The sequence below is a fragment of the Triticum urartu genome, chromosome 3A (genome assembly GCF_056163025.1).
Source record: "Triticum urartu cultivar PI428250 chromosome 3A, HENAU_Tu73, whole genome shotgun sequence".
Taxonomy (NCBI): Eukaryota; Viridiplantae; Streptophyta; class Magnoliopsida; order Poales; family Poaceae; genus Triticum; species Triticum urartu.
Window position 1 is genome coordinate 210,872,027 of NC_141875.1, and position 11,247 is coordinate 210,883,273.

Genomic DNA, 11,247 nt, shown 5'->3' on the forward strand with positions numbered 1-11,247 from the left:
CAAGGCTTATAATGATGTGCATTACTGAGTGGGCCTAGAGATACCTCTCCGACAATCGGAGTGACAAATCCTAATCTCGAAATACGCCAACTCAACAAGTACCTTCGGAGACACCTGTAGAGCACCTTTATAATCACCCAGTTATGTTGTGACGTTTGGTAGCACACAAAGTGTTCCTCCGGTAAACGGGAGTTGCATAATCTCATAGTCATAGGAACATGTATAAGTCATGAAGAAAGCAATAGCAACAAACTAAACGATCAAGTGCTAAGCTAACGGATCCCGTTAATCAAATGACAACTCATGTCTATGGCTAGGAAACATAACTATCTTTGATCAACGAGCTAGTCAAGTAGAGGCATACTAGTGACACTCCGTTTGTCTATGTATTCACACATGTATCATGTTTCCGGTTAATACAATTCTAGCATGAATAATAAACATTTATCATGATATAAGGAAATAAATAATAACTTTATTATTGCGTCTAGGGCATATTTTCTTCAGAAGTTCATAGAGTATCAAACACATGTGATATGGCTACACAATTACCAAGTCTATTGCTCACTGTTACATCTCCTACCACCAATATGTGGAATAGGGACAACCGCCTGTTGGTTACAAAAATATTCTTTTGCAACTTGTTAGTCATAGTAGTAGCAGTCAGTGTGAGCAACAGCTTCACTGGTGTTTATGTTAGTTTTTGTGATTTTGTGCATGTAGCAATTGAAGATAAATCTGCACAAGCACATTGTATCGAATAATACATATTCTTCCTTACCACGGGTACTATTATACTCTCATCCACTACTATCATGTGCATGCGCACATGCTTGACTACTACTACTAGTATATAGAGACATGAAAAGCAGCAGAATCACATCGGCGCATGCAGAACCAGTGGAATGAGCGCTCACGTTGATTCCGCTAATCACCGGGATAGAGGGGAGAGTGAACTCACAGGTCACAGGTGTGGCCGTCAGGGAAAAGCGGTGGCGGCGAGCGAGGCTTCCGCCGTCAGACGCTGGCAGCACTCAACGTGGTAGGTGCAGCATGCGGGAACCGACGCCACTCCCACAGGCCTTCCCTGCACCTTCGTCGATGCAGCCATCATCAAGAACAGCCAGACCTGCAGGAGGAGGAAAACCAGGAAGGCGCGGAGGTGACCGATGCCATGGGTCGGTTGTTTTTGGCTAACACAGATAACACGAGATGGAAAGAGAGCATAATTTTCTACTTCCTGGAGAGATGTTTTTCTTTATCACATAGGTTTGAAGGAATGTTATATAGCAATGCACGGGTGCATGTAGATTATATTTATGTTTATCATTAAATCAACGCGTAATTGGAGGATTTAGGTGCAATAACCGGCATACATGCAAAAGGCGCGTGATGATAGGTTGTTTCCAAACATGAGAGATCGACATGGCAGTGCCTGCTTGCCACCACGAGATTCGTATGATAGTTAGAAAGTAATGCTTATTAGAACATCTTCAACATCAGCCCTATAATAACTAGTCATCAACACGCGCATTCACATGGCTAGAAAATTTGAAAATGAAACAGTTAGATTTTTATGAAATTTAGTAAATTGAGAATGATAAGTATACAAATACGCATTATGCAAGAATTATCCGCATGCACATGATCCATGTACACGGACTTTGCAACTAGTGGGCAGTGCTCTACCATTTGGTATAGGGCCATACCCAATAGAAATAAGGTGAAAATATTTTTCAGAAGGATCGAAATACATTGAGAAAAACTATCTGGTAAGAACAAAGAAAACATAAGAAAGAGTAAGCCTAAAAAATAGAGAAAGGATACATAATACTTCTAGTTCTAAGAATAAACTACACAACTGAACATGTAGTAGTCTAAATCAAGTTGGTGTTGAAAGCATACCATTCTCTCCTAAACCACCCACGTATCCCTATCTCAATCAACTAACTGAATTCCACCATGTCAATGACCAAAGTAAAATGCAAACTTAGGACAAACAAGGCACTAGAAATGAAATTAATGTAACAGCATAGACACCACAAGTCAACTATTTGGAGGCGGAACCTATGCAACCTAAAAGCTCCTGTAGTTACAAAGAAGAATCAGATCATTAGCAAGCATGAGGGCAGCACTGTGCCGATAAACTGTAATAATGACTAAACATCGGAGAACACTGGAGTAACTCTTAAGACATCAAGAGAGGATGAGGTCCGGCTGAAACTTAAAAACGTTTATAGAATGTTATAGAACACTTGAGTAACCCTGCGTTGCTCCAAAATTTTGCAGAACCATTTTCTTTTAAGATGTGTACAATTTGGACATAATGTTTATAGACAATAACTCGAATATTGCTTGAGCTAAAAAAAGACCTCAAACTCAACTACAATGCTGCAATTTTATCCTCCATGTGGTTTCAGAGTATTTTACCCTTTGGCAATTTAGTCATGAGCATAATTCCCTAGGGAAGAAGAAAGCTGGGAGCAAGCCCTAAAAAATAATAATAAAAATTTAGACAAATAAATACTACTTTTCAAAATATCTTATATTATTATCTTACATAGTTAAGCAGTTGTACTAGCATAAATAGCACTCTTGTCAATGACCCTGGACAGCTTACCATTCTAATCACCCAAAGGAGACTACAAAATAGATAACACAAAAATAATGTAGTTCGTAGTTAGTTTCCACTCCCTCTGTAAATTAATATAAGAGCGTTTAGGTCTAACCTAGAGACATAGGATACTCTAGCCCATGATATACTGAGTGGGTACTAGAACATTGACACGATCTTTTAAGTTGACACTTTGATCATTCTCCATTTACTATTATCTATAGATGAGAATTAGCAAATACATTACTTTATTGTGTTCTCCAGTCCACACTTGTAAACGTCATTGTGCGCAGCTCATGTGATGAACACTTGGATAAAATCGGGTGAGTCCCACACAAGAAAAACAAGTAAAATCGGCCTCGACGCGTATTTGAATCTGAGCATCCGACGACAACGGCCAGATCATACACAATACGGGCATCACTTCAAAAATAGAGATAGCATGAAGAACTGCAAATCACCATACGATGTACAGATATAGCACGACCCCGAGTACATGACACACTTTTTGGTATTCTAACACAGCAGACTTCGTGCATCTATCCCTTAACAGATTTCATCCCTTAGCCATGCGGCGCCGCAGCTCATTCACCGCAAATTAAGCCTGTGAACCTTGCCTCTGCAGTTCTGCACGGGGAGTGCTATTGCGCAGCTTTCCAGGAAAAATGCACAATCCCCACGCAGGTGGTACCTCCATGTCTGAAAAACAGAAACATTGAGAAATGGTCAGAAGGATGTTCTGGCTCCATCCATAGAAGGTTAAAAGAGAATCCGCAACAGAGAATGCCCAAGCCAACCATCCGACTGAGGTCGGCGTTCCTATTTCTAAGCAAGAATTCATGGCGAGATGTTTCAAAAATGTAAAGAGTATCTAACAATCTGGCTCACCGATTTTCTAGTACAGGGGCTTGAGCACTGTTTTATCTTATTTTGCAGGTTTTCTTTTTCTTTTATCTTACCACACATAAAATAGGCACTGCAAAGCGATAAATTGCCATTCAATATAGAGAAAATTCCTTATTTGACACTGTCTTAAAATCTGGTTCCTTATTTGACACTGGAAAAGTTATTCTTCCCTATTTGACACTAGTCCTAAATTTTATTCCCTATACGACACTTCTGTCCATTTTGAGCCTAAATGACACCTTTAAAGACAATTTTGCCCCTCATGCGGTATGTATGTGCGCGCGCGTGTGTGCTGTTGCGTGTGTGGGTGCACGCGCACATGTGTGCTGCCGCTGCATGTGTGTGTTTGCTACTGCGTGTGTACGTGCGCGCGCGTGTGTGTGCTGTTGCGTGCCTATGTGCTGCCTGTGTGTGTGCTGCTGCTGCGTGTGTGTGTATGTGTGTGTGTGCTGCGTTCGTGTGTGTGCGCGTGCATGTGTGTTGCTGCGTGTGTGTGCGTGTGTGTGTGTGCACGTGCGTGTGCATGTTGTTGCGTGCGTGTTGTTGCGTGTGTGTGCGCGCATGCGTGTGTGTTGGTACATGTGTATGTGTTGCTGCGTGTGTTCTCTTGCCCTCGCACTGATGCTGCGTGCGTGCGCTATTGCCCCTCACACACATACCACATGAGGGGCAAAAGAGTCTTTTCATGTGTCATTTAGGCTCAAAATGGACGGAAATGTCATATAGGGAATAAAATTTAGAACTTGTGTCAAATAGGGAAGAAAAACTTTTCCAGTGTCAAATAAGGAAACAGATTTTAAGATAGTGTCAAATAAGGAATTTTCTCTTCAATATATATAACGGACAAAGACGAGAGCGGCACACCAACCTTTTCCATTGAAGAAGAGAAATGAAATACTTTTTCACTATGCATTAGGCTTTATCCAAATTGTCAAGTTCATCACGCCCACTTTGCTTCCGGTAATGAAAATAAAGGAACTGAAGAATAATCTGCAGATATGGTTAAGGATTCTTCCAATGCAACAACTGATTGAAATCTGCTATGAATTGTGATATGGCATATCATGGTACCACCGACCAGATTCTAAAACATAGGTCTCAGCCATTTTTGGAAACTAACGTATATGATCCTAAGACACAGTCATACTCAACTACATCGTGGTAATATTTCTCTACTCATAGATCCGGAGCCTTATGTGAGATGATAGCTACAAAGGCAACTCAATAATGATTCTAAAACAATGGCATCTGAAAACAAGTCAGTTCAAACCTCTCTTCGGCACAAAAGTTTGCACAAAAACTATTTTGAGTTGCAGAACAAAGAATACCAGTAACTGTAGGAATCAATGGTCCTCAAGGATACGAAAGAATCAAGCAAAACACATCCTCCAGCATCTACAAGCCACGGCAGATTTGGTCTAAGCCTTGCCCAGTCCAAACTATTCACAAGGATACTGCAATGGAAAACAAATGGATATGAGAACCATAAAACGTGGCCAACTAAAGCTGGTTTCAAGAAAAAAGAAACATAACATGGTCTGTCCTTGTATTTTATATATGGTACCCTAAAAGTGACAAGGGATGCACCTGCTTGGTGTGGAACATGACAGTTCATTGCAATGTCGGAAAATTTACAGGTTTCTAGGCTACATAGCTACTCCCTCCGTTTCTAAATATAAGCGTTTTTATAGATTTCATTCAATATGGACTACGTACGGATGTATATAGACATATTTTAGAGTGTAGATTCACTCATTTTGCTCCGTATGTAGTCCGTAATGGAATCTCTATAAAGACATATATTTAGGAACGGAGGGAGTACTATACTAAGAAACATAACACGCCAAAGGACATCTTTTACTAAACAAATGCATATAAAGTAACTGAATAAGGTTAAACAAATGAAGTTAGGTACATGGTTACCTCCCTACATATGTCGTATTCCCCACTAAAGCAAAGGTAAACATTAGCGGACTGAGCCCCTGAACAAAGTTGCCGACAGGTCAGATAAGTTACCAGCATCAGAAAATATTTTAAACAAAACCCAAAACAACAGAGATCGATGCAGTTAATGTTGATTTCCTACATAAATAAAATGCGATAGTGTCTCTCCTGTCAGAAAAATAAGATGGGCTTAAAATGGCTTTGTTTTAGTCAAAATTTGACATCATATATCTCTCCAGTCAGAGAAATAGGATAGGAAGGTAGGGGCATATTTTATTCAAACTATAATGAGGTGCCGCAATAAAGTGCAGTGGGATGACCAAAGTGATTAAAAATTTAGAAGGATAATGCCTAAACTTAACACCACATACTAATACAACCTTCAAGAATTAAGTTCGAGTTACCTCTCTTGCATAATAACCAAAAGAAACATATGACAATCAACAACTAGACCGCTATATTTAGTTCAATTCATAGTACAGCTAATTTTTATTTTAGTATCCACTTTCCACTTAACCGCATCAATGTGAATTGCATGCAACAATTATATGACATTGACATCTAAGACGAAGTGGGCTACTAATTCCTCTTAGGGAAAACTGAATATTTATTAATGTTCATAGGGTCCATCTCAGAGACAGCGGGGCCGTCATTACACCATTCATGCAGTCGCTAATTATGCAACAAGGAATGCAAAAAATGGTGACAAATGAGAAAAGTGGAAGTGTCTCCTGCAGTAAAAGAAGTTATTGATGAAGATGGAGATGAACTTGCCTCGGCATGGCCTCTTTGCATCTGCAGAGTAGTAGCGAAAAGTTAGAAATACCAAAAAGATGACATATTGCACTACTACTATGGTTTTAAAGAATTTCTCGAGATTAACTAATGCTATTATTCAACACCATCAGATGCGCATTTGCAGTAGAAACGAGTAGGAACAGGAGTGACTGAAACTGAAAGTATAATAGATGTTCCCTCGTGTGCCATGCCTTTTACTGACACCATTTTAGCTTTCACAAATGACCTCATTCCACTATAGATATTTGTACCGTATCCAGCAATAGGACTAAGTATCGGAAAAGAATTTCCGGTGACAACAAGAGTAATAAGAAAAAAAGAACATTCAATTGTTTACTGTCTTACATTTAAGAAGATCTGGGGAAGTCGTCCGCCCATATAGATAACCGCCATGGCCCAACCAAGAAAGCTTCCAATTCCACTTGCACTGCCATGGCTCGGAGATGAACCTGCATGGTCATCCTATGGTGCAAGAAGAAACTAATCAGATATGCAAATTGAAAACATAGTTCATTGTTCATGCAAATTGCCTGGTACTGCCGAAGGTCTGAAACTTGAGAGCAGCTACAGCTTACCGCTACAACTAAGAGCTTTCTGCCGACAGTGATGATAATTTCATTGGAAGCATCCCTGCGTGCAGTTCCAACCAAAATATGCAACACACACATGCCCAAGACAACAGAAATCCATGGTACCTGAATTCAAACAATATAAGTTTTTGTATAGTTCCGACCTTAATAGACAAGTATCAACAGGATCAAAGTTAATGTACCACTGAGAGGGAATTTTTTGTAATAGCAGCTGGTGCAGACTGCGCTGGAACAAACTCGCCAAATAAAGGTTCACCTTCGTCGCTCATTTGTGGAGGAACTTTTGTTGTCTGGCGATTATTCCCCAACCATGTACCTGTAGGCACCGGGCTCCTCGATAGAGATCTTGCTGACCTGTAAAACCAATCAGAGAGTTAGATGCTCCTGGAATATTATCTGATAGCTAGAGTGCTCTGTCAGCAGGTGATAATAAAACTGCAACATCCCGAAGTAACCATCAAGAGTGCAGTCCATTGCCGTATTCCATGTAATAGAGCAAACAAACAATATTTATCCAAAGAAGTGGACATAATTTGCTTTAAGGAATGAAATAAATGTTGAAAAAAACTGTGAAATATGATGAAACATTAACAAGCTCAAGAACATTACGCATAGTAGTAGTCTGAGCCGGGGCTGACTGAACCATGACGTTGCCGGAATACTTCTGTGTTCACCTGGATTGGTGAGCTCGGGATAGGAATAGTCGGACCTGACTGAATATTATTTTTGAATGCCTCGTCCCTATGTCCCAAAAGCTTTTCACGTAATGAAGCATCCCCTCGTTGATGTTTCTGAGACTGAAATCATAAAATGTAGTCCAACAGAAGTGAGAGGATAGTTTAGGAAGATGGTAGGAGCCAAAAGGTGTCTAAACAATTTTTAAGGGAATCTGGCTTGTGGTAACACTAAACTACTTTGCAAAGCCGTGAGCAGCTGCATCATAAGTGCATGAATCCAGAAATAGAAGTATTGTTCATATACAGTGGTTGCTTCTCTACAATTGTTAACCACATTAAGTATCTATTTTGCTAATATTCAGAGAAACGTGATTCCTTGCAAACATAATGATAATCGTCAATGTTACGGAGTGATCACCTTGGCAGTTACCCCAGTTTTCTTTACTTTAAGATGGTAGATGTGGCTATAGTATATTGTCTGTCCAGTGAGAATCACAGTTGTGATGGTATATAGCTGCATTGCAAAAATTAAGTTCTCAGATGACAGAAACCACGCAGAATTGAAGTAACAAGAGTTAAGAAAATGGTGTCCTTACCAATGCCATGTAAAACTGTGTCGGCAGCTGCATTACAAATAAAAAATATTAATTTCAAATGTTCAAAATAAAAGATAATTATTTAATCCCACGCATCCTTTCTACATCACAACTGCAACTTTAAACTCTCTCTTTTCAATTAAATGAAACACAAAGGTCCTTCGCGTTTTCTTGAAAAAAGAACTGAACATGAAGAAGTTGTACACATTAAATGCAAGAGGGCTGTATTGGCAAGCATAATCAGGTTTATGTACAGCAGATCTAAATCATTTATATAACTTGTTTAGATTATTAGGGAATCTCCCATTTTGAGATACTATATATGCTTGGAACTATTATATTAGTGTTCGTATTCAGTTACTCTCCGCTTCAAAAAAAAATGCATGAGTTCATCCAGCATAACTATACTAGCTCTTGCTGGTTCCAGGAACATGGCAGGCAAGCAGAAATGATTTGGTTGCTTTTCATACTCATGAATAACACGTCATTATATTGTCCAAATGAAACTGCAGTCGGATAGTTCATTAAATCAGACAAAAAACTACTAGTGTCCTATAGGATATTAACACATGTAACGGGTGCATGTGCCTCGCGGAAGAAAAATGTCGTATGATGGAATTTGAGAAAAGAAAAGGAAACTGTGGCAATAGTGGATCTTACAGTAGCAGGTTCCAGGAAACAGCCGACAAGGTTAAACAAATCCCTGCATGAGTGCAGAAGAATGACATACACCATTAGATAGAGCTTGCGCACGATATGCATATGCAAGTACAATAAGGATGATACAACATCAATATGCGAGGAAGGTGAGAAATAAGAAACAACATACCCAACTATCCAGGTCATCAGAAAGGCAATAGAAAGGCCTTCTGTTGACTTCTGTTTGTAATTTGTTATGATCTGCGGCACCTCGGCGATACCCCAACTGAGGACACTAGCCAGTCCAAGACCCAGGGCAACACCATCCTTAGTACTGCACAGGCAGTACTTCAGATAGACTTTAGCCCATTCCGCGCAATGCGGAGCTGATGGGCAGCTCGGAGGAGGCGTTCCACTGAAGATACCCATTGGCGTGTGTGCTCAAACCTGAGGAACAATTGCACAAAACATGGGCGTTATAAAAAGGATGTGCTGTCAATTTGATCTTCTCATTTGAACAAGAAAGGAAACATATTACTCTAATTAGCAACCTCTTATTTCCATTATGAAATAAGTACCATACAGGCATATGTGAAGAAAATGTTTTCCGTTTTTTACTTGAAATGCCTGAAGCAAATTGAATAGCTGTCTAAATTTCAGCTCAAAATATGGGGGAGAGAGAACTGTTCCATCACCAAAAAAAGAAACAGATATGATGAAAGTTCAGAGACAGCAGCTAAAAGAGAAGAATGGAGAAGAATCTAAAAGAGAATAGTATGGAAAGAATATTCAAAAGTAAAAGGAAGAGGATGTAAGAAAAGATTGAGGAGAAGAGAGATGATCCACTCCCCGTATACTGCAGTTTGTTTGTGTAAGCATGCAACATTATTACTGTAGAAAAATGAATTTTAAAAAATGAACTGGATTTTGAAAATTCTATTGATAAGGACTTGTAGATGTAAGTGGCCTTCATTCTCTTCTCCTATGTCCACACGAATCACCTAGGCAAACAGCCAAAAACACGAACCAAATTGAACAAAATATCTGCGTCCGTTCTTTCTCTCTCCATCTCTGAGGTTATCCATCCCCTTGCTCTCCGCCGCCAACCCAAAACATGCTGCAGATCCATAGTTCAAACAATCGCGTCAAGAAAGATAAAACTTGAAAGTGGAACCCCGGACGCGTCACCCCGTCGGCCCAGCCTAATCGAGACATCTCCGAAAATTGCATCGATTCCCTAGCGAATCCGCGTCTCCGTTCCAGAAGCCAAACGGCAACGCGTCTCCGCCATTAACACACTTGAAAGGCCGCAAGAAAGAAGAAGAAACCCTTGGAAGAATCTAAAGCCGGCGCGACGTACAGGCAGGAAGAGAAAGATGGCTGAATCGGGAGTAGGGCTACTCAATCTCGTCAGAGCGATGGACGCAGCCGCCAAGAAGCGAAACCCCGGACGGAACACGGCATTGTCGGACACTCACGAGGCGGCGGCGCCAGAAGAAGGAAAAAGCGTCGCGAGGGAAGGAGGTGAGGTGGTTCGTACCAGAGTTGTTCGGAGAGAGAGAGTTGGAGTTGGCGAGGCGAAGATGGAATAGAAGACGAGAGGAGAGAGGCCGCGATTTTATCGCCCGCTCGCCCTCGCCGCCGCTTCTTGGCTGTGATGTGGGTGGCTGGTTCTCGCGAGACCAGGATGCCTATTTTGGCGGCTTGCCACCGTGCCCTGCCGCGGCCGCGTGGCACCGCTCGCTCGGGCTAGGAAGACTCCCTGCTGGAGGCTGGACCGGGACCCGCGACTCGTGAGCCGTTCGTTCGCAGGTTTTTCTTCCCTCTTGTCGAAACGGAAACGTGCCGTCGTCCACGCAGGTTACGGCTCGGTAGCCCGGGCGCGTACGTCTCGGTCGCCCTCGACACGATCAACAGGTGAAAACGTGGGGTAGTTCTGTTCGTCACATGGTTCATACATGATGTACTCCCTTTGTTCCTTCTTTTTCAACAAGTTGAGGCGCTCAAGGCGCCAAATTTCATTCAAACAGTGCTCAAGTACATGTTACAGCGTGGATTACAAACTGGTGGCATCTCAGCTCTGAGATAGCTTGAATATAAGGACAACCAAGATGCCTATGAGCCTGCTTGATACTTCGTTTAGATCACTACTTTAGTGATCTGAATGTTTTTATATTTGCTTACAGAGGGAGTACGTGCATAAGCAGGTTCTACTCTAGAGTTTAGAATCTAATGAACGGCATCATGAGCAAAACTATTTAAGTTTCTAGCAATATGAAAAACTACAATGCCTGTGATGCTTAGAGGGGTTAAAAAATCTTGCCAAGTGTTGCCTGCTAGTCTAGTGAGATGAATATGAAGATATACCATCAACAACTACTGCTTTTGCTAGGGACAAATTGTCAGTAAGGAAGGTGACACCCTACAGGTTGAGTTTGTCCACAATGACTGTCGCAAGGTGAGGAGCAACTCCCTCGGCCACC

At 41.1% G+C, this 11,247-nt stretch overlaps 1 protein-coding gene across 4 annotated transcripts; it reads right to left on the minus strand.

The window, feature by feature from the left end:
• Nucleotides 1-2,955: 2,955 nt before the first annotated feature.
• Nucleotides 2,956-10,500, minus strand: LOC125543645 (PQ-loop repeat family protein / transmembrane family protein). Of its 4 annotated transcripts, none has more exons than XM_048707057.2 (14): nt 10,305-10,499; nt 8,955-9,211; nt 8,786-8,828; nt 8,126-8,152; nt 7,948-8,043; nt 7,462-7,649; nt 7,035-7,206; nt 6,838-6,957; nt 6,608-6,724; nt 6,239-6,259; nt 5,444-5,502; nt 4,884-4,974; nt 4,389-4,510; nt 2,956-3,313 (listed from the first exon to the last, which is right to left on the minus strand). In XM_048707057.2, the coding sequence occupies exons 2-13, from the start codon at nt 9,191-9,193 to the stop codon at nt 4,433-4,435; spliced, it is 1,251 nt and encodes a 416-aa protein (XP_048563014.1). In that variant the 5' UTR covers nt 9,194-9,211; nt 10,305-10,499; the 3' UTR covers nt 2,956-3,313; nt 4,389-4,432. The 4 variants fall into 4 exon arrangements, with proteins under 4 accessions (XP_048563014.1, XP_048563015.1, XP_087402947.1 ...); XM_048707058.2 differs by having other exon boundaries at nt 10,125-10,427; XM_087546821.1 differs by lacking the exon at nt 10,305-10,499 and adding an exon at nt 9,792-10,096.
• Between the last annotated feature and the right edge of the window lie 747 nt (nt 10,501-11,247).

Coding starts and splice junctions, on each gene's coding strand:
- LOC125543645 (XM_048707057.2), bottom strand. CDS start 9,193: ATGGGTATCTTCAGTGGAACGCCTCCTCCGAGCTGCCCATCAGCTCCG. Junction 8,829..8,954: donor CTGATGACCTGGATAGTTGG/GTATGTTGTTTC, acceptor GCACTCATGCAG/GGATTTGTTTAACCTTGTCG. Junction 7,207..7,461: donor GGCTCAGACTACTACTATGC/GTAATGTTCTTG, acceptor TTGGTTTTACAG/GTCAGCAAGATCTCTATCGA.